Source organism: Lepisosteus oculatus, chromosome 17, assembly GCF_040954835.1.
Source record: "Lepisosteus oculatus isolate fLepOcu1 chromosome 17, fLepOcu1.hap2, whole genome shotgun sequence".
In the NCBI taxonomy this organism is placed as follows: domain Eukaryota; kingdom Metazoa; phylum Chordata; class Actinopteri; order Semionotiformes; family Lepisosteidae; genus Lepisosteus; species Lepisosteus oculatus.
Window position 1 is genome coordinate 5065419 of NC_090712.1, and position 24023 is coordinate 5089441.

Here is a 24023-nt window from a genome sequence, read left to right on the forward strand (position 1 = left end):
TCAAATAACACATAGTCCTCAAAGAAAACAAAAGACCCTTTTGTTTAAGCCACTTTACACCAAGTTGAACCATAAACACCATGTCCCCTTAAGAATGTAAACTCAGGGAAAGCTGCAAGACATTTACCTCTTTTTACACTATTGTTACCCATACTAACTATGGGAACTGAATGCACCATCAAGTAAAATATGTTGTACAACTGCAGAACATTATCATTTGTTTTTAAAGGGTTTCACTTGTAGACTGAGAAGTTGCAAACAAAGCATCCATACATCTATTATCAGAAATGCTCTTATTCCCTGAAATGATTACAGCAATGCAGAGCCAATCTGAGAAGTACAGACAGGACAACGCACCATCTCATTGCACGACACGCATACACAATAAGAATTTAGAGGCTCCAATTAATCTAGTGAGCATGTCTTTCGAAGGTGGAAGGGAACCACAGCACCCAGTGAAAACCAAAGCAGGTGCATGAAAATAGAAAACATGCAAACTCCAAACAGAAAGTGCTCTGGAATTAAGCATGTGATTGAAGAGCTGTGAGACAGCAGTGCTACTTGCCATGCCACTGTATAGCCCTTAAGATAAGAGGTGTTTCGTGCAAATAATCTAACCTAAGAAGTGCTGATGAAGAGATACAAGTTTGACAAAGAAAATCAGCTGTAGAACTTTCAGTCCAATTGTCATATCCACACAAAATTAGTTCTGAAAATCTGTCCTCAAAGGATTTAATTTCCAGGGTTTCCATAGTTAACTTAAATGCAAAGACGAAAGGACACATTCTATTCAAACTCAGCTGCAGAACAGGAGATGGGAGGGCTCTGTCTAGCAAAGCACAATGACACAGGAAGTGAGCAGAGGGAATGCCTGAAAAGAAAAGGACATGCAGGAGCACTGGAAACACCCTGAAGTGATGTACAGCAGCTACCAGAAGATGGACCAACAGAGATCCTAATACCTTTGTCACATACATCGCTTGCAGCCATCTAGAATTGTAGTAAACGCTGGCATGTTAATATTTATTAGAAAGTCCACTACCTTTTTTTGGGTTTAGGATATCCGAACAGTTTAAAAGCAGCGATTCCACCTTGTAGCCCAACCCCATCAGATCTCACAAGCTAAGCGAGGTTGGGTCTTATCAGCACCAGAATGGGAGACCTCCAAGCAAAATCATTTTGCTGCTATAAGTGGTGCTGGTGGACTAGTAGGTGGGGCTCTTCCCCCTGGACCAGAACTTCTAAACCACTGCCCCAGTACGGTGAATGGGGTGCTACCCTTTGGGAGAGACATTAATCTGAGGTTGTGACTGCTTGTTCATGAAAGGTCCCATGATACTGTTCATAAGAGTATGGCTGCTAACCTTGGTGTTCTGGCTAAACTTAATTCTGTGCTTGCAAAGTCTAACCTTCCTAAATTTAAATTTCCCCCTTATTTCAATCATCAAAACAATATCTCACTTCTCCAATTAATCAAGAGAGTACCAGGGCTGCTCGTACTGTACTTCAGAAGAGAGCTACAGGATGTAAAGCACTACATAGATAACCATGATTAATCAGTCACTACATAATCATTATATAGTTTATCATGATTAATCAGCCAGTTGACTACAGCTATGTGGAGGAGAGTTTAGGACTCAGGAAGGTTGTGGGTTCAAATCCTGGGATAGTCACTGTTCAGATTACTCCCTTAAAACCCCCAGCTGTATAATGGGGACATATCAGATCTTTGGATAAAAGCATCAACTAAACTGGTGGCTTGGTTAAACGGAACTAAACTGCTGATATCTGTGCATCTGTGTAAATGTGACCCCTTAACTCAAACACTTCTGACTTGTACATTTTAAACATTCTTTTCTTATTTCTCATTTCTGAACATTACATTAGGGCCTAGAACTAAAAAAAGAACATATATGCAAATGCAGAACTCATATTTGTTTGGAAAAAAAAACTGAATCTGTAAAAAAAAAAAAGAATTTAAAATAACTTTCAAAGTGAACTGAGAAATCCATCCTCAAATTAAAAAGGCACAATCTGACAAATGACTGCTTAACATTACATCACCCTTCTCGAGAGCGATGGATTAAAAGAGTGTTGTGTATACACGCCGAGGCCAGGTCTACCTCTGCACCTGGCCGTGACTGGGGCCCGAGAGAAGACTGGCAGGCCAGGGACTGACAACCAGACCACAGCCAGGCCACGCACTGCAGCTGGTAGATCACAAATGATACAGTGGGCCTGCAAACCTCAGGACACAGCAGGAACCCAGGATGGTCTGCCAAGGGTGCAGCTGGTATCACACAGTCCTACTCCTGAAATCGAGGTGGGTTTTACAGATGTTTATCCCACATGAACACAGTAAAGAATCACATAACTTGAGACCTTAACAAAAACAGAACTGTTCACTAAATGCAAGGGTCACAGCTCTGGAAAGTAAGTTTTGTTTCCGGCGCTTCTAAGCTTCAAATAATTATTCGCATTTTAACCAATAAGCAAGGGGAATCTTTTACAGTCCCTATACGATTGGGAAATGGAAGCAGGTCCCACACTACAGATGTTGCCGACTGATCCTGAAATCATTTTTAAACTCTTCATTCGCAATACCTGACTCTTTACATCCCACCACACCAGAGCTGCCCACCAGCTGGGTGACCTCCTGCTGCTCCGACAGACGACTGCAGCGGTCAGGCTGCTAAATAAACGTCGGCATGCACACTTGGAAGCTTTCTAGCGCCTGCCCGCCGACAGTCAGGAGTTAAAACGCATTACCTGGCGCACCACACTGCGCACAGCTTCCTTTCTCACCCGCTGCGACTGCCAGGCTGACACATTTCAGCAGAGGTGACTGGCTGACGCCCCGGAAGCGTCTCGATTGGTTAACACGCAAGGGCAGTGAGAACTGCTGTGCTGCACTGCACCGCGGGAGCACTAAGGACACAACCCTCCCCCCTCCCGTCACACGCTCAGGAAAGAAAAGGAAAAAAGAAGCTTTAAAGGAAGCAGAAACCAAATCACAACGATGTCTCGGACTTCGCAGCAGCTGTTTAAAAGCGTCCTCCCCTCACTCAACTGGACCACATGAAGGTGTTTCATGCTCTTTTGTGGCCCATTGACTTCAAGGAGGAGCTTAACATCCACACATGTATCATGAAACAATACCCAAAACCAAAACTACTGGACAAAAAACTCAAACAGCACTTATTTGTTTTGGCTTTGTCTGTGATGGCACGTGTAAAAACAAAGCTATTTAAAAATGTGTCTTATTCATGGGCACTTTACGTACCTATGGAGTCTAATTACTTTCTTTGCAATCAAAAACCAAAGAAGGGAAGACGTGACATACCTAGAAAGCACAATGCACGCCATGTTATTTTACTGTAGAGCTATTTTGTCATCCTGGTTGGCATCCTTCTCGGGGCTGAATTTAACTCTCCAGACAACAGAACGTCCTTAACAGATAACTGAATTTAACCACAGGTTAGTTCTGAAAGTGGCTTGGCTTACTACAGTGCACATACAAGGACTCAAGCAAAGTATATGCAGTACAAACTGACAGATTTGATGTTTTTTTGCTTTTATAAAGAAAAGTTATACAATAGTTTCATGTCTCATAAATTCTAGTTTCTGGTAATGAAGGTGTTATTCGCTGATTTCAAAAATCTGTTTTAAAATCTAAAGGAATCACACTTTCTAAAGTACACAAAATGACAGGTTTGCAATTTTTGTGTGGGGATTTGCCATCCAGGCTTAATAAGAAGGTGATAAGTAAAAGATTCAGTGGGTAAATCAATCTCTCAGTGTTGACTGCAGCTCCAGTTAGACACTAGATGCATGCTGCAAAATGCACCACAGAGATCAATTTATATTCCATAAGCTGTACAAGAATAAGAATCTTCTACCGCTCACTGGGAATTTCAGTTCTTGCTGGAAAAACTGTAAGTACCTAAAACACCTTTTTATTTCTGAGAAATATCGCTCTTTTTCCATTTCTGCGTTTTGAATCTCTTGTGTACCGAAGGTTAGTTATGCATTTTACAAAGCCTGAATTGAATGCGTTCAAACCCATGGAAGAAGGAAAAAAAAAACTGAAAAACTTCAACGTTTTGCAACCAAAGATATGTTGCCTTTGGAAAATATAACCAAAGAATCAAATAGCATTCATATCCATCTTAAGATGCAGTCTTACTTATTACAGTTCTAACATCTGTGCTCGCATTTGTCCTTCGTTTTCTTCAACGATAACATTTTCCTCAGTTTCTTTTCCCAGCTCCTGTTACAAAGTCACTGCGGTCATTCGTCTTTACTGTCTGTCCCTATGGTAACTACGTAACACTGCTCAACTTATTTTAATGATCATTTTGCATCACCTGAGCATTTCTCAGTAACAGGTTTATTCCATGCTGAAAAGAGAAGAAAGAAAACACATGTCAAACTGACTTATACAAAACAGCACTTTTTTGCTATGCTGTTCTGTATAAATTCAATAAAGCCTTTGCTGTAAAAAAAGACACAAATATGCATTCTAACAAATGCATAAAGTTTCAGCAAATGTGGACAGGTTAAAGCTTTCTCGTCTTAATCCAAGGGGTCTGTGTTTTGAAGTGCTCGACTACTCCATTTGTACTTCATATACTATTTTAATGCACTTTTTAAAAACAAAATAGCTCGATTCTCTTAAGGGCTTTTTCCTTGTTCTCATCACAAACGTGCTCAAAAAAATAAAAAGGGATTAACATTATCACTGCAGTGAAATCAGCCTATATAGAATTCAGACGACTAATTTAGTGAGCCACGTTTTTTTTTTAATCCTAAAATGTTCTTTAACCTCTCTTTTATTTTCTCCGTTATTTGAATACAGAAATGCTCTTTTCTGGACTTCGGAACATCTGTCACTTCCAGGCTCAATCTTCTTCGGTCACATGGAATTACATCCGTCAGTCACTTTCTAAATCACGTGTGCGTAAAACTCTCCCTGATGCTTTTCATTCCCAAACACGTACAACGTGCTATAATGATTTACACCGGTATCGAACGATCGCCGAAAAATAAACGTTTGTCATCTCAATAAGAATTCTGGAAAGGATACAGCTCAGAACGGGTTCTTAATTGAGCTGGTATTGCGTATTTCATTAGACAATTAGGCACTGCGCTGATAGACTCAGCCTGGGTCCGTGTCTACAAAGTTATTAGCGGACTAAGGCCTCGCTTTCCTTCGTCAAAGTGAAGAGCATTTCGCCCAAGGATCGCTGGTCAGTAGTCCATCATGATTTCATTTTAACGCTGACACACACAATGCCTGCATCGCTGTCGAATGGAAACAGCTACATTTTTCCCCACTCCAGGAAAAAAACACAAACACAACTTTCCCTTTTAACCCCTGTAACTGTCCATCGCAGAAAACACGTCAAAAGGGGTCACGGACTATATTCCAGCTGCTTGCCACTGCGTCTGACGGAAACGAATGGTGCAGAGGTGTCGGACAAGAGCAAACACCAAGGAACTCGACTACTTACGAGCTGGAAAAGCACCCGGTATTGTTAATGGATCTTGGAATAAACTCGTCTGTTTTCCCCGTCACCTGCTGCTTCAGGTCAAAGTAAGTGTTGTCCCCCCCACCAAGACTCGGTGCTAAACGTGTCATCTCACGCATTTTACAGACACGCGTGAAACAAAACTCTCGAAAGACAACAATCATCCTGGCGCCTCGTTCCTCACACGTGGAGGTGTTTACCCGGCGGTTCCCCGACGACAGCTGGCGGGCCAGTTTTTCACCTGCTCAGGGGAGAGGAGAGGAGAGGGGAGGGGAGGGGGTGTGGAGGGTTATGTGCACCTGCGCGCCGGGGGGGTTACACCGTCCGCACCTGGGGCGCTACTTACTTTCGTCCTCCCGTTTATTTGGTAGTTTCCCAGTTTACCATTACAGTGTCTGACCAGATCGTCCATGCGGCTCATGAGAAAGGCTATCTTCTCACAGCCGGGCTCCTTCCCCTCGATCCACGCGATTTTGTCGCCCCGGATGTCCCTGGAGGAGTCGCTCCGCTGGCTGACCAGCTGGCCGTCCGTGAACTTGCCGGTCTGGTGGAGGGCTCTGACGTCCTCCAGGATGCGCAGTCCAACCTCTTCCCCGAGGAAATTGTCCACCACACAGATGCCGTGCTTGTTCATGCAGGGCACGATGTACTCCATGGCCAGCTTCTGAGGCTGGGCTTTCGTCTGACCGTTGGGCTTAATGTTATTGTGAATCCCGTCCCCGGCTTGCTTGTTGTTGGCGATGCCACCCGGCTCGTCCGCGCAGTTGATATGATCCGTCGTCCCTTCCCTCTCCGGAGGCCCCGTGTCCGCCGGGCTCTGGGAAGCCGGCGTGTCCGGCCCGGGGCGGGCCTTCTGCGGCGGCTGTGCTCCTTTCCCGTCTCGGACCGCCCGGTTCTTCTCCGGCTGCGACGGGCTCGGCGCTTTCCCCGCCTCCTTGCACACCAGCTTGTGCTTCTTCCAGTCCTGCTTCTGGTGTTCCCTGCTGCAGTAGAAGGAGGATCGGCAGCGCCCGCACTTGAGCAGGTTCTCCATCTTCCCGCAGAGCTCGCAGTACTGCCGGTCCCGCTCCAGGTCCGACAGCGTGCCCTCCTCGCTCGCCATGGCTGCGAAGTTCAGCGGCGGCTACTGGCCCTTTAAATCCAGCGCTGCCCCTCGCCCCGGCGGCGCAGTACAAGTTTGGAAGGGATCCGCCGCCGCAAACAAGCCCAAAGGAAAACCTGCTCCCTCCGCTTCGGCGCGACGCACTTTCATCACCCACGCTGCGTTACCCTCTGCGGGTTACTGGAGGGCGAACACCGGACAGTGCAGACGGCACATGGCGCACTCCCTCTGCACTCCGAAATGCCCCTGGTCTCAGAGCGCCAGTCTCCCAGAGACACATGGCGCCGCGCTCTTTCTCCGCTCCTCACGTCGTCCCTAACCAACCCCAACCCCTGACGTCAACGAGGGAAGGGCAGGGCCCGCCTAGAGCCATTCACAAGAACCCCAGCAGTGGAGTGCGGCCGGGGAGGCGTGCGTGTCTGTGTGCAGTCCGCGGCGTTGTCAAGTCGCCCAGACAAATCGGGTGCCCAGCCCGTAGGCGGTTTCGGAACCGTGACACCTGCGGCCGCTCCGACGCGCTTCGGAACGCGTTCGCCTCTGTGCCTCAGAATTCCAGACACAGCGACGTCACAATGCCGAGGGGGGGGAAACAACTAAATCTGTTCTGGGTTTCCTCAGAACTGAAGCCTTGAAATTAGGGGCTCGTCCCTGGAGCGCCACCCAGCCGCTGCTGTCAGAACTGCCGAGCGCTTATTTTAAGACGTAGTTTTTTCTGTGGAGATCTGGCATTTACGACACGCGACGCGCAGCGCGCGTTTCCCTATTCTTCGAAATACTCTGCCATTGCATGTATTCTTCGTGACCCATCAGAAATCCGGGATTTGCCGATTTTGCCATCTTCTACAGCAATTATTGATCAGGCAGTGCTTACAAAGAAGAAATAACGCATTTAAACACACACCCTGAAGGTGTTACGTTTGCGGGAAGTATCTGTGTTTTGTGTGATCTAACGGTGCCAAGAGCATCTTGGGACCCTTGAAAGATGTTTTTTCTGAGTGTCCCAGAAAAATCCCGTTGTTTTTATTAATGCAAATGATAGGCCAGCTGTTGAGCTTTTTTGTGGACTCCAGGGATACTGCTGTTCAAAGCAACGTGTTTTAAGCGCCACCCTCTCTTGGCACAATAGTTCGGAACCCTCATATCTCACTTTTGATATTATAATGCACCCCGTATTTGGACTTGGGTTTTGTTTGTGGGTTGCAAGTTTCCTCACTGCGTGTGCTTAACCCGATTAGGCAAAATCAGCCTTGTTTCCCTAAAACCAGACGAGATTTCTTTTTTTTTTCGGTCTGAATATAGTAAAGGCATTGTATGATCAAAGGTACCGCATAATCAGTTATAACAGAAGCATAATTCCCTGCATTTGTCACACCTTCATCCCATATACTTGTAGGATCCATAACAATAATCTACTTTTTTTCCTGTCATTAATTATTATGTGCTCACGTGTAAGAATTGCATTAACTTTTTGAGTGTTTTTTTAAATGAAATACCGGTCTTGTACAGTACGTATACACTGTACACACCACGTTAGAGAGCCGCTATATCTTAAAAATACATTTCCCAAAATGCAATTTTCCAGTATGACGTATTTTTAAATTGAAAAGATCGGCTCCCGGCCTGAAAAGCAAAGCTCATGCCACTATTAAAATAAGTACGTCTTAGTCACAGTTCGGTCAGAAAACAACATCGACGTTCTTTTTAATTTCTATTCGATTATTGTGAATAAAACTAAACTTCTAAATATTTTATTTACCTACATGATTTTCTTTCTTTTCTGTTTTAATTTAACAGGCAGTTGTAAGGCAGCTACAGCATATCCAGTGTTCTAGGAGCGAAACATGGTTGTTTAGGAAAGCGTGGTTTGATGTAAACACATCCTTGGGCACAGCGAATTGGCGATTGTTAATTTCTGCAATTAAAGTCAATCAGAGTTTAAATAACAAAGAACATTTTGGTAAAAACTATTTTAGTTCGCGATGAGTAGAAAAGAAGGTTAGTGTTCAGTGATTTGTTTTGTAGGTAGTAACGGAATTCACGACATATTGCTTGAAAGCCGGAGTTTTCTGTCGTAGGAAATTTTTGTTTTTTAATATTCATTAATTTATATTTGTTGTTTTTTTCAAACGAGGTGCTTGCGTGTGGACAGTTCTGACATTAATTGGATTAAAAGCAGCAGTGATGATGTCTGCTCACACGCTGTCGGTTGTAGTGTGGGCTGAACGGCTAATTGCCAAAATTGTCCTTTCGAGCTAATCCTCCTTTCAAAAATACATTGGGTGTTGTTAATTTGGTTAAGAGGGAGGGGATAAGATAATCAGCTGTGGTTGATTTAAAAAGCTCAGGAATGGCATCTGTCAGCTAATTAATCGCAGTCACAAAGAGGAAGGAAAATAGAGACTCAATTTCTGAAAGTAAAATTCATTGAAAATGCGCGTTTAACTGGGTAATCTCAGATCACACAGCTAACAACATTCAGAGCTAACCAAAGACTTGAACGGGGTTAGTCCGCTAAGGCGAGCAGGAGTACACCGCTGTTGTGAAAACACATCTGTTCGCATTGTTAACGGTATTTGTTTTACACGTGAGCCTTTTCTGATGGTATTGGGGAACAGTCCCTTTGAAATGCGGCTACATCCCCGTATTTCCTTTGAAATTCAAATGCTTTTATTGCCCCGCGAATAGGTCCTTATTTACAAGTTGTTTGACGCTTCGTTAAAGTCGTCTTCTAAATAAGTAATGATAATAGTTCGTTTGTGATCTCAGAAGCCACATTCCTTTAAATTGTATGAACATCCTTAACAGTGAAGAATAGATCTTACCCAATCATTCCTCTGTAGCTGCGCTTTGATCTTATTTTATAAACTGACAGACAGGACGTTGATATGAGTACAGAAGTTTGAAACGGAACCTTTTTACAGGGCAATAGCAGTTATTTCATTGTCTATTTGCTGTTTGAGGTTTAAGACCATATAACATACCGTTTGAGTGGTAACATGCCTGTGTGTGTTTATGGGTTTTGGTTTCAAAGGTGATGGAAGTTTTCGGAAACGGAGACAAGATTACACTCCGACCCACAAAATGGAAGATCAGGACGATGGTACTAACACAACTTCAGCTGTGATGGCAGCATTTAAATGTAAGGAAATACGTTTTTTTTCATGCTAGAGCAATAGAGAAATAGAAGCAACAAATGAGCAGACTGATTGCTGGTAAGTCTCTGCATTATACTTAAGAGCTAGTTCTTTTGTAGTACCCTGACAGAACAGTTGAAATTGGTGTCAAGGTAATAATTATAATAATAATTACTTACACTTATACGGTGCTTTTCTGGACACTCCACTCAAAGCGCTTTACAGGTAATGGGGTCTCCCCTCCACCACCACCAGTGTGCAGCCCCACCTGGATGATGCGACGGCAGCCATAGTGCGCCAGAATGCCCACCACACACCTGCTATCAGTGGGGAGGAGAGCAGAGTAATGAAGCCAATTCACAGGAAGTGCTTTCCCCCTCTTTTTATAGCATTTCAGCTGGAGCTGGACACCAAGCATGACAAATACGAAAGGCTGGTGAAACTGAGTCGCGATATTACCATCGAAAGCAAGAGGACTATTTTTCTCCTTCACAGAGTAACCAGGTAAGGTGTGACGTTTTGCTGAATGCAGGGCTTGGGCTATCAGAATCTGTTTCATCCTGGACGCTACTGGAATCTGCTGGTGGATTTAAGTGCAAGCATGACCATAAAACAGTGACAGCGGTCTTCAGTGCGTTAGCCCCAGGAATAACTTATCATGAGTGAGTGGAGGGCTTGTTTTTTCCAAGGTGGTGGTGAGGTTTGGATGTGGTGCCTTCTTGCTATGAACAGACCTGTGTGTATTGTGTATATTAACCAATAGCTGCATTGAATGGTACTCGGTGTAGTCAATGGGACTCATTGTAGATAGTAAAATGCTGATTTGGTGTTTTTAATGTAAGATTAAAGAATAATAATACCCTGGAGATACATTATAAGAAACCCCTTTTTGATGTAGTTCAAGGAGGTAGCTACTTGAGTCAGCATGTGTAGGCTGCAAAGGAACAAGTAAAGGTTTATTCCACGCTGAAAAGAGAAGAAAAGAAACAAAATGTTTCGGCTGTGGAGCCTTCTTCGGGTGTGTGATGCTTTTTGATGGTTTGCTCGCCATATATAGGTGCTCTGTGTAGGCTTTTAGTGTATTTTTTTAGGGGTTGCCACATTCCAGGACTGTAAAGTACTTTTTTAGAAAAGAGCGGATACCGTTAACAGGCCCCTTTGCTTGAAAAGAAGCAGTTAACATGTTCATGGTTCGTGCTTTCTGCAGCTTGAGGAATAAGCAGTGTTTAAACTGGGGGACCAGTTGGTTGCCTGGCGGGACAGGTTGTGCTGCCTGTTGCTCTGGGCTGAGGCCGATCGTCAATCCAGCAGGCCCGGCCAGCCGTGTAGAAAACAGGGAGCCCCAACAGCCCTGAGGGCGGAGGAGCCCACTGTCAGCCCAGGTTGTAGGTGTTCCCAGGTGCCGGCTGTGTTACGTGAACCCCTTTAATGCCTGGTCTCCCTCTGGCCGCAGCGTCCCCGGAGTGGCGGAGGTGTTGGCGGAGTCCGAGGTGAAGCTGGACGGCGTGAGACTGAAGATCAAACAGATCGCCGAGGAGCTGAGAGGGCAGGACCTGCACCAGTACCACAGGGCCTTCACTCCTGGTGAGACGTTATAGCCAACACCTCAGCGTGGCGCTGGGCGCCGCAGGCAGCAGCTGGCTTGACACCTGTTTGCGAACCTCCAACCTGTTGCCAAAGCCCCTTTCCCAGAGTACAGCCCTCTCACCAATTAAGCAGGGATTTTGAGTAGCGCGTAAAGCCAAATTCTTGTCATATTATACCCTACAACCCCCACTTACCACTTATTGTAAGTCACAGTATTCAATATGAGCATAAAAACAGTAAATAAGAAACAGCTTCATAAAATTCACTTTTTTATTGAATGCTGGATTTATTTCGGCCATGTTTCCAAGCAATACTGGTCACTGACATGCCACCTCAGAGTTTGTCTAATGTTTCGGTTTTTTTATCCAACATACTGTAGGCGCTGAACGTTGTTTCTTCCTTTCACCACCTGTTTCACTACGTGACTTTCGCTTAGGAGCCATAGTGTAGGCTTGACATCAGAGTTTTCTCACAAAAACAACAGTCACGTGGGCGCTGATCACTGCGATGCTACTGTATGAGAGAACACAGATGTACTGGTGCTGGGTCACTGGGTAGGAGGGATGGGAGGAGAATTCTCACTTCATGGGTGGCTGTCGAGGCTGACTAGCTCTTTGGCGTGGTTGAGGAATTTTTCTGAGAATAAAGCATTTTTTCAAGATTTTTTTTATTTTCTGGAGTAAGTTGAGAGCACACAAGTTGCGAGTCAGGTGTACAAGTAGGAAAGATAGTGATAGCTAATAGACTTCAGGATAAAAGAATGGATCTTGCACTGAAAGGCTATATAAAGTTATTTCTAGACTTCTGTCATTGAACCAAAAGAGTTTAAATAATTCAATTAATTTATATGAGTGGTGCAATCCCAAGAAACATCAGATTCCAGTATCATTTGCCTTAGGAATTCAAATGTCCTGAGAAGCCAGATGAGAAGTGATGTTCATTGTCTGTGCTGCCAATTCTGTCCTGAGATCCCATGCAGGAAATAGGAGATCTTTGATTAAAAATAAAGTAGCCTGAGCATATCTTCTCACTGATATTTTTTAAACATTTTTATTTTAATCAGTAGTAGTTCATGAATAAAGAGAGTTCCTACAGACCCACATCAAAGAATGAATATTCATGAAGTCTTCAATAGGAGTATTCAGAATAAGTGCTTGAGCATCTCTGTTGGATAATCATGCATTGTCTACTTGGAAAAAGATTATTTAAACCCTTTGTAATTTTAAAATTGCAAAAAAAAACCCCGTCATGCTCGAGCGATATATTATGTGCTAGAAGAACTGTCCTAAATGTCCTTGACTGAACAGGAAGTTCATTTTCAGGGCACCGGAGAGCTGTTAATAAAATTGATGTTAGAAGTGCCCTTTGTTTCAGTTTATCTTTGCAAGGCACACCCCCACTGTGGCCATTAATTTCAAAGCTTAAGATATCTTTTAATGATGAATGATACACTGATAACAAAGCACCAGAAAACCGTAACATGGACTCTGTCCTTGAGACGACACTGTCGCCTACAGTATGAAGTGATAAAGTAATCGTATAGAAATGGAGCTGAGAGATAGCATTGAAACAAGAAACTTCCGAAGTGACTTGTTTTGAGCATGAACCATGAGCTGGTTCATGAAAAGGCAAGAGTCATAGGACTGCACAGCTTTTCATGTAGAATCTGTGTACTTTCTGGGGAACCCAGGGCAATATTGTAATCATACACTGGATTGTTAACAATATCTATGAGATAAAGTTGAAATGTTTCAAATGTTCCAGACTTTTTTTATGGCCAGAAAGAACCTTCTGTGTCTATCTGATTTCTACTGACTGAGTTGCCTGCTACTGAATCAGTAGACACTTGCAATTTTACAAAAGTAGCTTTCATCACAGGATCTGTTCCTAATCAGCTTAAAGTAACACCGCTTCATGCTTTTTTCGTCAGGGTGTTTTTATTATTGTAAAAATAAAAATTCGTCTGCACGTCCACTGCTGTTCAGTTTTGAAGAAAGTTAAACTTTTATAGATATCCTTTGTTTGAGTATGGAAGTTTGAAATGCAGGGTGGTTAGACTTTCTTTATATTTCTTTGATTTTTTTTTGCTTTCTCTATGGGTTGTTCATCCTAGATTTTCTCTAAATGATCGTATGCAACTAATCGTGATCTTAACTCAACCGATGTAACACTTTTCAAAGGTCTTCTGCTGTTGAGGATTTCAGGATCCCTAGGAAATATGTGTTTTGGCCCTAGGTTTTTATACTGGGGAATACCCATAAATTATTGACGAAATGAGCAAGTAATCTGTTTAATTAAGAACAGTCTTTTTGGTGTTTGGATTTTGGCCCTACATGAACACTACATTTCTTAATTGATCACAATGAAATTGTTCCAGTTCTTTAGAAACTGGTGATATACTGTAATAGTGCCCTACAAACTTGCTAAATCGGAGCTCTCCAGTATATGGATTCCTGGTGTTGTGTGAGGGGTGAGATTCTCTTGTTGAGGCAGCAGTTTCATCCAACTGCAGCGCAGATGTTTAGTCTGAGTCTTTTCAGGTTGTCTTTCTGAACATGAGAATTGAGCAAATTCACCCCTTATCAAGTGCCGTCACACCTCACTGTCATCACTAGAAATGAGGTTAACGAAACCTAATATATATAATATCATTTCAAAATCAATCAATTCAAACACATTTTAAAAGCCACAGTTTCTTGCTTTTTAACACAATTCCCAGGTGCTTCTTTCTGTTAGGTCTTCTATGCACAGGCAGGTGACAGTCATATGAGAAATACTGCTACTCTCATAAAAAGCATGACAGGCTCATTACAACAGTCAGTAAATGTGTGGACAGTACTGTTTTCATTTTATAAATGTGTCTGCTGCCTGCAGTTTGTTAATGCACCGTATCCCTCTGCATTACTTACTGAATTCCTCTAGGCTTTATCGAGCACATTTTACAGCTTACATGCTGTAGCTTTGCATACCAGACATCAAGTGGCTTGTTTTCCTTCTTGTTCCAAATACTGGTTTTGCTGTCAGCATTTTGTAAAATGAATCTGCTGAAGGACTTCCAATCAGATTTCACGATTGTGTGAAAACATTGTTCGCTTAGGACACTAATTGGTAAATGCCCCCCCGCTGTTGTTGAAATGACTGAAGATTAGACTTTCCTTCTACAATCTGAGAAGCAGAAGTTTTTTTTTTAGACTTGGTGTCTGCCAAGTTTTCAAGGAAGCATTAGGGGTTATATGATTTTAGCGGTTATCTAGCATTTTTAGATTGTGGTCACGGAGGAATTATTCATGCTTCCCCATCGACGTGACCACTGGCCTGTTCCCACCAAGTTCACTTTTCATCTTCATTAGATTGTATAACCACTTATTAATGTGCTGAACCGATAAAGCAGTTTCATGTCACATTTCATTCATTTATTTTTGCATGGAGCTATTAAAAGAAATAAAGCTTTTATTGATGCAAATGCTGAATTTAAAAACAATTAAAGAACTGATATGGATAGTCTTGGTATTTTGATAACTGAGCTTGAGAAGAAAAAAAACTTGTTGCTTCCTTAATCTTTTTTTAGTTGCCTTCTGTGTTGATGCACTGTGCAGCTAGTACTCAAACTCCTTCCTTTTGTTGACAGAAAAAAGGTTTTATAATTTTATAAAATTATACCACAATATGCTCTAATGAAAAAGGTTACTTGTTTTCAGTGTGTGATAAATTGAGGATATGTGCAAGCTTATTTGAGTTAAAAGTATCTCACACAATAGGAAAACAAAGCTTTAGAGCATTGTTGGAGCACAAATAGCAGTTTTTTGGATCTGGGCATACTGATGTCCTCAGCAGTGGTAATTTGCGCAAAGTACCTAACCTTGGTTAAGTGAGGTGATTCAAAATAACAAGCCATAGCTTCAGTCTGTGCACACTGTAATGTCTGAAACCCAATTTTTGATGGGGGTATCGAAATAAGGTCTTAACACATCCATGTACATATAAAATACTGTATAATATGATTAGGTAAAAAAAAAATCCCTTTAATGGTTCACAGAATTAATAATGAGGATTATCATTGATTTACATCACGGTGGTTGGTGTTATCATTTTTTTAAATAGATAGTATTGACTTTCTTGTCCTGCAGCTATGAAACTGTTCCCAACTTCTAAGTCAGCAGATTTCTTAAAATATAAAACATTTCAACTTTCTGGAAATAGTCAGAGATATTTTGCATATAATAAACAACGTCTTTTTGGTGTAGATCCCACAGGATTAGTAAAAAATGTCATTTGAATTCTGTAGTTTAAAAGTTATGTACACTGTACAGTATGACAGCATATGTACTTTTTATTTAAGCTTTGCTTGTGTGAATAAATCGGGGAGTTAATTGTTATCAATGCAATAAGACGCTTTTGCGTAATCCTTTATCTAGGTGCAGAGGAAGGGACAGACCTGTCCTTGTTTGGCTGTAGGGTGCCTTGTTGTAATTCTTCACTGCAGATGTGTGCCAAGTTCATTCTGCACTCCTGCACATGATGACAGATAGGGATGATAAACCGACATGCGTAAAGACAGTTGTTTGATTCAAGCACATAGGGGCAAAGGGAGTAGGTGTGCCACACACACACTTTCTGTTCAGTGTCTGCCTTTGTCGGGAATTATCTCCGGATTAGTTAGAGCACTTTGGAGGTGAGCACTGCAATCTTAAGGGCAAGACACGCACCCCACATGCTCCTACCAACAGCCTCCGTCCTTCCAGAAGTTTGTCTCTCTTGATGTATTTTTTCTGATCTATTTGATGCTTGTGATTTCTCAATTCTTGGGTGGGGAGCTCCTTGATTGCATGATGTCAGCTGCGGCCTTGATGAATTTAAAATTCTGTGTGACGTGACTTTTTTTTGGGAGGGCGGGGGATTAATGATTATTTTAACAGTTTTTGCACTGCTTTATTTGATGAAGTCAGTACCACCTTGTTTATATAGTGCCTTTCACAGGTAATAGGATGCTAATAGGATGTTTCGGGATGCACTGAGTCTTTGATTTGAGTCTTTTCTACTGGATCCATGTGGCTCCTACTGGCTGCACATTCCTATGTTTACCCTCCTGGTATTCCTTTCCTTTTCTGCTGCTCAGGAAGCCAGTGACTTGTCTTTTTGTTTTCAGTCTAGCATGGTTTTTGCATGCTTGCTTAGGCAAGATTTTAAAGTATAAGTAGGCTGTTTTATGCAAATTATATCCATTTTGCTTTATGGCAGAGTAGGTGCATCAGGGCAAGGAGGGGGAACTGGGGCTGGTGCACCCCCAGTGCCATGAGCCGAAACTGAGCTTCTCTATCCCTGCTTTAAAAACACACCCCAATATGCAGTATGTGACTAGGCACTGCCTGCAGAAGCAACTTCATACCAGACCTTCAATTAGACAGGAGCTTTATAAGGAGAAGGTGGAGAAAATCCAGTGTAGGTCCTGAGAAAGTGCACGGCTGTAAGATTCATGGGAAACTTGGACCAAGAGTGGATCTTGCTGCTTAACGAGAGTTTTCTGATGTAATAGGCTTGATGCTGACTGTCTCTGAACCCAGTGTGTGGCAGATCTATCATGTTGTCATGCTTCCCAGGCCCACTGTGACTGGACGTTGTGTCCCAGGCATGTATGTGATATAACACAAAGCTTGAAATGGAGCAGACACAAACACCAGCGTCTGCCTGGCGCTAGATGATGTACTGTATATACTGCAGATGATCAATGCTTATAGGAAGACTGGAGGAGTCAACAGGCTCTTTAGATCTGACCGGTAGGAAACTCCCAGGACATTTCCATGTCTGTGACTTACTAAGTATGCCCCGGAAAATAGCATATTCAAAAATTTGAAATAATGTACTCAGATGAGTATAGATAATTATGCATTGTAACTGATATCACATTTGACTTTTTTATAAATGTATAATACCAAATTATAGTTTTTCAAAACTTCCAAATTAACACTTGAAATATTTGAGGTGAGTGTCTGAGAGATGAAGCACTGGTCGGTGTCTCCAGGTTGTAAAGTACTTTGAACAGCGGAGACGCGGGGTGATAAACACGCATGGCTCTTATCAGGTTCATACCGACTAAATTCCTGCCCCTATGTTCGTCGCCACTCTTCTTTATTTGCTGACATCCTTTGTTGTGTCACATTTTTCTGAGGTTATTAATCTTCTGCTTGACACAGTGTTTTGTCATTGTTTGCTTCGTTAGTGTGGATGGCTGCTTGGGAAATAAGAGTGGCGCACGTATGCATCCGGGGTCTAATTTTCTGAGCTAGGATTGCACAAGAGTTCAGCAGCGTTTATTTTTACTCCGTTTTTCACACGCAGGAGACAGACTTGTTGTTGCAGGAGAATTTTGAATTATTCTGAATATTCTCGTTGGCACTGCTGTTGCCAGTAGAACCAGCAGTCGCTTTCCTTTATCTTAGTTATTCTGTAATAGTTTGCATCTACAAAAAAAAGGTTTGTTAGAAAACCAGATTTTGAAGCCATTTCATGTTCTTTGTTTTTTTTTCTCACAACAAGATAGATTAAGTCCAACCCGTTTTATGAAAAAGAAGATGAGCATGTATAAAAATTACATTGTAAACACACAGATAAACAACAGCAGGTTACTAATTTATAAGCATAGTAAGGACCTGTTTAACTAAGGTACTAACCTTGTCAATGTTAAGGAAATGTATTAGGAAAATATACTATCTAGAATTAACAATGAAGGAAATGTGATGCATTATTTTACATAATACCAGAGTAAAGTAAAGCATGTGTTGAAAGTATAAACAACGTATGTGCATATTTATTGATACTGGTTGTAGTAATGTGGCCAGAAATAGACAGATATTTGATGTTAATTGCATTTTTAAATCTAACTTAAAAATTAACTCTTTTCTGTCATCATTGTAGATATAGTATCTTGGATGCTCAGCTATAACCTTTCTGATTTGGAATTGTTTTACCTTATGTGATGTAAAGTCCTCCTATGTATTTGAAGTTTTTTTTGTTTAAGCTGTTTGCCTAGATTTCTTGCCTGCAGCCTTACATGAATACTAAATCACATTATATCTGTCTAGAGAAAGAGGTAGAAAGGAGGAAAACTTTGCCTTCATCTCATCCACTTTCTTCCCCAGTGTTTCTCAGTAACAAGCGAGTATGTGGCATTCTCTATCTGAGTGAGAGCTGTTTTCCTCTAACTTCTTCCCTTTGCTCATTTTCCTGGACCATCATATGTAACAGATTTTTCCCAGAGTTTGTGCAATGCACTGGTTTTGGAAAACGTAATGCAAAGGTTTTTATTTCAAACTAATTTTTATTTATGTACATAAGCAAAGTATTGCCCAATATTTGTGTTTACTACTCAGTGGTCCCCGTCTCACCTCGCATATTTGTACTCCTTCCCACTGTATTCAATGATCAACTAATCTCTTTTTAAACTTTAAACTTCATTTTTGGATTGCTGCCTTTGACACTTCGCTTGATATTCAGTTCCCATATTTTCATGGTTTTCATTATCCCCCTTTTCCTGTCTCCTATCTAGTCTCATGTCTGCTCTTTCTTGGCTTCATATTTCTGTTCTCCCCCTCATTCCTCTACACACCTGAAGAAGACTCCCCAGCTGTCTTCACTGTTTCCTCTTTCTTTTTTCTTCAGAAAGCCGTCAGAAGCCGTGTGGAATAGCAGCATGCATGTGTGTGTACTTTTCACACCAATTAAAGGAGCTGTCACACTTTGCTGTGCTCTAACAATATTCCCTTACTGTGTTTCAGGGATCCAGGAATATGTAGAAGCCATATCTTTTCAGCACTTCATCAAAGAACGTGCGTTAATCAGCCTGGAAGAAATTAATAAGAAGTTAATTTTTGTAAAAGACAATACAAAAGAGGCTGAGGTACTGTTGTTCTTTGGACAAAAATTACAAAATTTGTTTGGCATTTGAGTCTTCTTAAAATGTTTAGGGGTTTTGTTTAAGAAATCCTACAGCGCTGTTTTCACCCGTTAATTAACCAAACGGTTTACTTACCAGACGTTCAGTGATGTTTCTTTTGTAAGGACAAAAAGAAAGTTGGTACGCCCAGAGCAGACTGGCAGGATGCTATCTGAGTAAAAACAAAATGTTGTCAAACACAGAAAAAGGTCTGTAAAGAGACCATGGCTGAAGCATATCTGACACTGGAGGCTTCTGTGATATTTAATTTTTTAAAGATGTGACTCTTTCTGCAGACATGAAAAGTTTCACCTTGTTAGCCGAGTTCAGCCTTTTTGGTTATGAAAAACTGCAGAATTTTTCTTAGGATGCTTATAAAATAAGGACTCTTTTCCCCTGTCCAGCACGTTTCACATCTGCTTGTGTTTTCCACGGTGACCAGGGTACCTCCTCCGAGTCAATCCAGGAGAGCCGAGAAGGAGCCGTGTACTTCCAGGTGACCCCCACCGACTACCTCCTGGGCATCGCGGACCTGACGGGGGAGCTCATGCGCATGTGCATCAACAGCGTGGGCAACGGCGACATCGACACGCCCTTCCAGCTCAGCCAGTTCCTGCGCCAGATCTACGACGGCTTCTCTTACATCGGCAACACCGGCCCCTACGAGGTGTCCAAGAAGCTGTACACGCTGAAGCAGAGCCTGGGCAAGGTGGAGGACGCCTGCTACACCCTCCGGGTGCGGGGCTCCGAGATCCCCACCCACATGCTGGCGGATGTTTTCACCACCAGGGCGGCGCTAATCGACCCCGACGAGGGGATTTCCTAACGGGTTCTGCGAAAGGGGGCTGGCTGCCGGGTTGGCAATTAGCGTTAGCTTTGCTCAGCTGCCGGCCCCGTGCCTCCGGTGTTAAACCTCCTGTGTGGGCGTAGTTGTTGAAGGTCTGGCTCTGCATTAACCAGACTATGGTAAGAAAGCATGGGATTGTTTGTGTTCGTGGGCCATTAAAGTCTGTTCTGTAATTCGAAGGCGTCTACGTCACATCTGTTACCGTCATGGTAATTTATTTTTCCCCAATAATGCCACCAGCCTTTGAACATCCAGGACATTTGCCTTTGGTGCCTTTTGGCTTGTTTGTTTGTTTTACTCATCACCTGTGTCGCGCATTTTTCTCTTGATACCCAGTGTTTTAAAAATAAGTCAATGAGACACAACATGCTTCTTTAAACCGGGCGCCTTGTGCGGTGGTGTAGATCCGTAGACAGAGGAGCGCGGCGCTGGGTTTGTTAATTGCTGCCGTATCGGCCAGGTCATCTCCAGTAGATGCTGCTCAGCGCTCTGGTTCTCCCTGACATGCCCCATGTCTTGACAGGCTCTTCTTTCGCTTTCCATGGATCATCGCAGCTCTCCAATCCTGTCTCGCTTCGTCGCTATACTATAAAAAGGCGCCGTTCTTCAGATGACAAGTAAAACCGAGGTCCTGACTCTGTTTCTCAAAAAGAGTAGGGGTCTTACTCCGGCATCCTAGCCAAATTTCCCTTTCATGGCCTACTAATAATCCCCATCTCTGAACTGGCTTCATCACTCTGCTCTCCTCCCCACTGAGAGCTGGTGTGTGGGGAGAGTACAGGCGCACTATGGCTGCAGTCACATCATCCAGGTGGTGGGGCTGCAAACTGGTGGTGGTGGTGGAGGAGAGTCTCCAGTACCTGTAGAGTGCTTTGAGTGGAGTGTCCAGAAAAGTGCTATGTAAGTGTAAGCAATTATTATTATCCACTAAATATGGATTGCACAATCAATGCAGCTGCATATTGGTTTTGGAATATTTCATCAAAGTTCATACATTTCCCAGCTCATGATCATAATTAGTATAATTTACTTCTGTCAATCTAATTAATATTTTTTATCGTTCATTTCTTTTGTTAACCCTAAACGGTTTACTTGAGTACTATGAACCAGTACTGAAAAGCAAAAAAAAAAAAACGAATACCATCCTGCCTCCTTGTGGAGGGGTTCGGCCATATATTAACTGGAAGATTGGAACACTTTCCTCAGCTGTGACACAGGGGAGTACTTTTCCGGTAGTAAGGTTCAGGACAGCATGAAGGCTGTAAGTGCACCCAAGTGTTGAAAATCATAAAAGGCAATGACAGAGTTAATCCCCATGGATTGGAAGTTACTGGTCACGGGAAAGAAGGTGTCATAGAACTTGGAACAAGAAGCCCTTTTTGTGGGTGTCTGAACATGCTGGTTTGCTGTGTTGAAGCCATGTTCCTAGGGAGCCTTCAAGAAACAGCAGGATGGGATACTTGCATCAATGAGCTACTTACAGCCAAAGGCAGTGAGTGAGTTGAATGGTCTGCTCTTCGGTGTAACCATTTTAGTTTGTTGCTGATCTTGACTGACTTTATTCTCTAATTGCCAAAATGTCAAGGAGCAGCTTTCTCTCTTACAAGTGAATACAGCAGTAAGCTTCCATGTGTATGATAGTCACAAGTGTTTCCTTAAAAAATGCGGTGAGTTAGATTAAAAACTAGCGCCCATTCACTTGCCAATTCACAAGGTCAGGCACAGATCAAATATCTATGCCTCACAAAATATCATGCTGTATGTGTAATATAAACGTTCAAACCTTTGCTTAAAAACAGCACCATGCAATACTCCAAACTCAGAGCAAAAGCTTAATGCTTAGCAAATAAGGTAGCTAATGAATGGGTTAACCTAGCCATAGCAATAAACATGTGTTTGAGCCTGGTCAGTACCTGGATGGGAGACCTCCTGGGAAAAACTAAGGTTGCTGCTGGAAGAGGTGTTAGTGGGGCCAGCAGGGGGCGCTCACCCTGTGGTCTATGTGGGTCCTAATGCCCCAGTATAGTGACGGGGACACTATACTGTAAACAGGTGCTGGATGAGACGTAAAACCGAGGTCCAGACTCTCTGTGGTCATTAAAAATCCCAGGGTGTTTCTCAAAAAGAGTAGGGGTCTAACCCCAGCGTCCTGGCCAAATTTCCAATTGGCCTTTACCAACCATGGCCTCCTAATAATCCCCCTCTATGAATTGGCTACATTACTCTGCTCTCCTCCCCACTGGTAGCTGATGTGTGGGGAGCGTTCTGGTGCACTATGGCTGCTGTCGCATCATCCAGGTGGGGCTGCACATTGGTGGTGGTGGAGGGGAGTCCCCATTACCTGTAAAACGCTTTGAGTGGAGTGTCCAGAAAATTGCTATATAAGTGTAAGCAATTATTATTATTATTATTATTATTATTATTATTATTATGTGCAACTGCAGTAGTAGTGAACATAAACCCGATTTATTAAAAATAACTGCAGTTCAGCATCTTCCCACTAGGTGGCAATGCCGAGCTACGGTTGAACTTTTTCACTTTTGCTGGTTATCTGCGGGGAGACACATCTTCCTCAGTGGCGAAAAATGAACCTTCGATAGCGCTGCTGGGTATATTTTGTCTTTAACAGACACTGACATTTTTGTAAAGAGCAAAAGGCACGCACGGTGAAACTGTGATCCCTCCACCACCCTTGCCCTTAACGTGTCTTTATAAACTCGGATTGAAACAAATGTGTGTATGAACCTGCACTTGACCAGACTGAAAGAAAGAGTTAAACGCCTCATTTAATTTAATTATATTCTGTTCCTTGCGACGCAATGAACAACCGAAAGGGACACGACTTCACAGCCGCGGTACAGTTTTGCATCTCCCAGAATGTCAACTGAAAACGTGGCAAAGCATGGCATATTCATAACCTCTAATGCAGTTTCTTTGGCACCCGGTGTATTTTTTATCATTTTGAAACTAGATCTCATTTCCAGTTTCAAGCTTGGCCAGCTGGGGGCCAGTGTGTAACGCCTTCATTTATTCTGCAGCTGAAAGGGTAAATGCCTACATGCCATTCTCACCCGGCTTGGTTTAAAAGGCGATGCTCTCTCACAGAGAGTTCATGTCTACCGAGACAGGAGAGGAGACGGGGAACAAGTGCACCTCTGTTTAGAAGCAGCATGAAAGAACTTGAATTACAGTTCGGCGGAGTGGATACGTCCCCCACCCCGACACTGCGACCATACAGTAGACTTCCAAGCAAAGCTCCGTTTCGCCACAAAATGGCCCGGGCATTCCTTTTGGCTCTGGCTGCCTGGAAGAGCACATTAGAGACAGCGCTGCACAAGCAATGTCTTTTCATCTCCTGTTAGAGGGGCTCTGTTAACTGCAGTACTGATACATTGATATACTATTAATATACTAAGATATGTGGTGGTGTTTGGTAGCAAAAGGTAAGAAAAAACATTATAAGTTAGGCTTTCACATGTTTTTACCTTATCAAATTATTTTAATTCTTAAGAGAGGAAGGGGTTTTGCAGTTTGTGTTTCACTAGAAATGATCAAACCCAAGGCAACACTTTGGGAACAATTTCTTATGCTTTCCCTCTGCTTTTATCAGGTCATTCTTATTTGTAAAACTCGATTCTGCTTACATGTGTGAAGTGCATCATCACAGGGCAGCACATACCTCTCATGTCTGAGCACTGAGCACCTGCTCTGCCACCAGCACTTGAGCGCCTAACCTCTGCAACTTGCAAACACTGAAGTCTTGCTCATACTGTATACTGTAACTCACAACTGGCAACCCAGTGGAGCTCAGCAGGTGTGAGCCTGGTCAGTAACCGGCATAGGAGCCCTCCTGGGAGAAGCTGAGGCTGCCGCTGGAAGAGGTGTTAGTAGG

General features: G+C 42.8%; 2 protein-coding genes across 7 annotated transcripts in view; one reads left to right on the plus strand and one right to left on the minus strand.

The window, feature by feature from the left end:
• The window catches only part of egln1a (egl-9 family hypoxia-inducible factor 1a), a 41248-nt gene extending 34054 nt beyond the window's left edge, over positions 1-7194 (minus strand). Inside the window, exon 1 of one of the 2 annotated variants that reach the window (XM_069180014.1) lies at positions 5878-7194. In XM_069180014.1, the coding sequence (XP_069036115.1) occupies positions 5878-6633 (756 nt within the window). In that variant the 5' untranslated portion in view covers positions 6634-7194. The remainder of the gene's footprint in view (positions 1-5877) is intronic. The other variant, XM_006638559.3, reaches the window with a different exon arrangement.
• tsnax (translin-associated factor X) lies at positions 5573-20310 on the plus strand. Of its 5 annotated transcripts, none has more exons than XM_069180015.1 (6): positions 5573-5596; positions 9665-9772; positions 10157-10271; positions 11221-11351; positions 19127-19248; positions 19727-20310. In XM_069180015.1, exons 2-6 carry the CDS (start codon positions 9715-9717, stop codon positions 20108-20110), a joined length of 810 nt encoding a protein of 269 aa, XP_069036116.1. In that variant the 5' UTR covers positions 5573-5596; positions 9665-9714; the 3' UTR covers positions 20111-20310. The 5 variants fall into 5 exon arrangements, with proteins under 5 accessions (XP_069036116.1, XP_006638623.2, XP_015218088.1 ...); XM_006638560.3 differs by lacking the exon at positions 5573-5596 and adding an exon at positions 8420-8628; XM_015362602.2 differs by lacking the exon at positions 5573-5596 and adding an exon at positions 8764-9135.
• Positions 20311-24023: the final 3713 nt, after the last annotated feature.

Coding starts and splice junctions, on each gene's coding strand:
- tsnax (XM_006638560.3), top strand. Junction 10,272..11,220: donor CTCCTTCACAGAGTAACCAG/GTAAGGTGTGAC, acceptor CTCTGGCCGCAG/CGTCCCCGGAGTGGCGGAGG. Junction 19,249..19,726: donor ACAATACAAAAGAGGCTGAG/GTACTGTTGTTC, acceptor CACGGTGACCAG/GGTACCTCCTCCGAGTCAAT.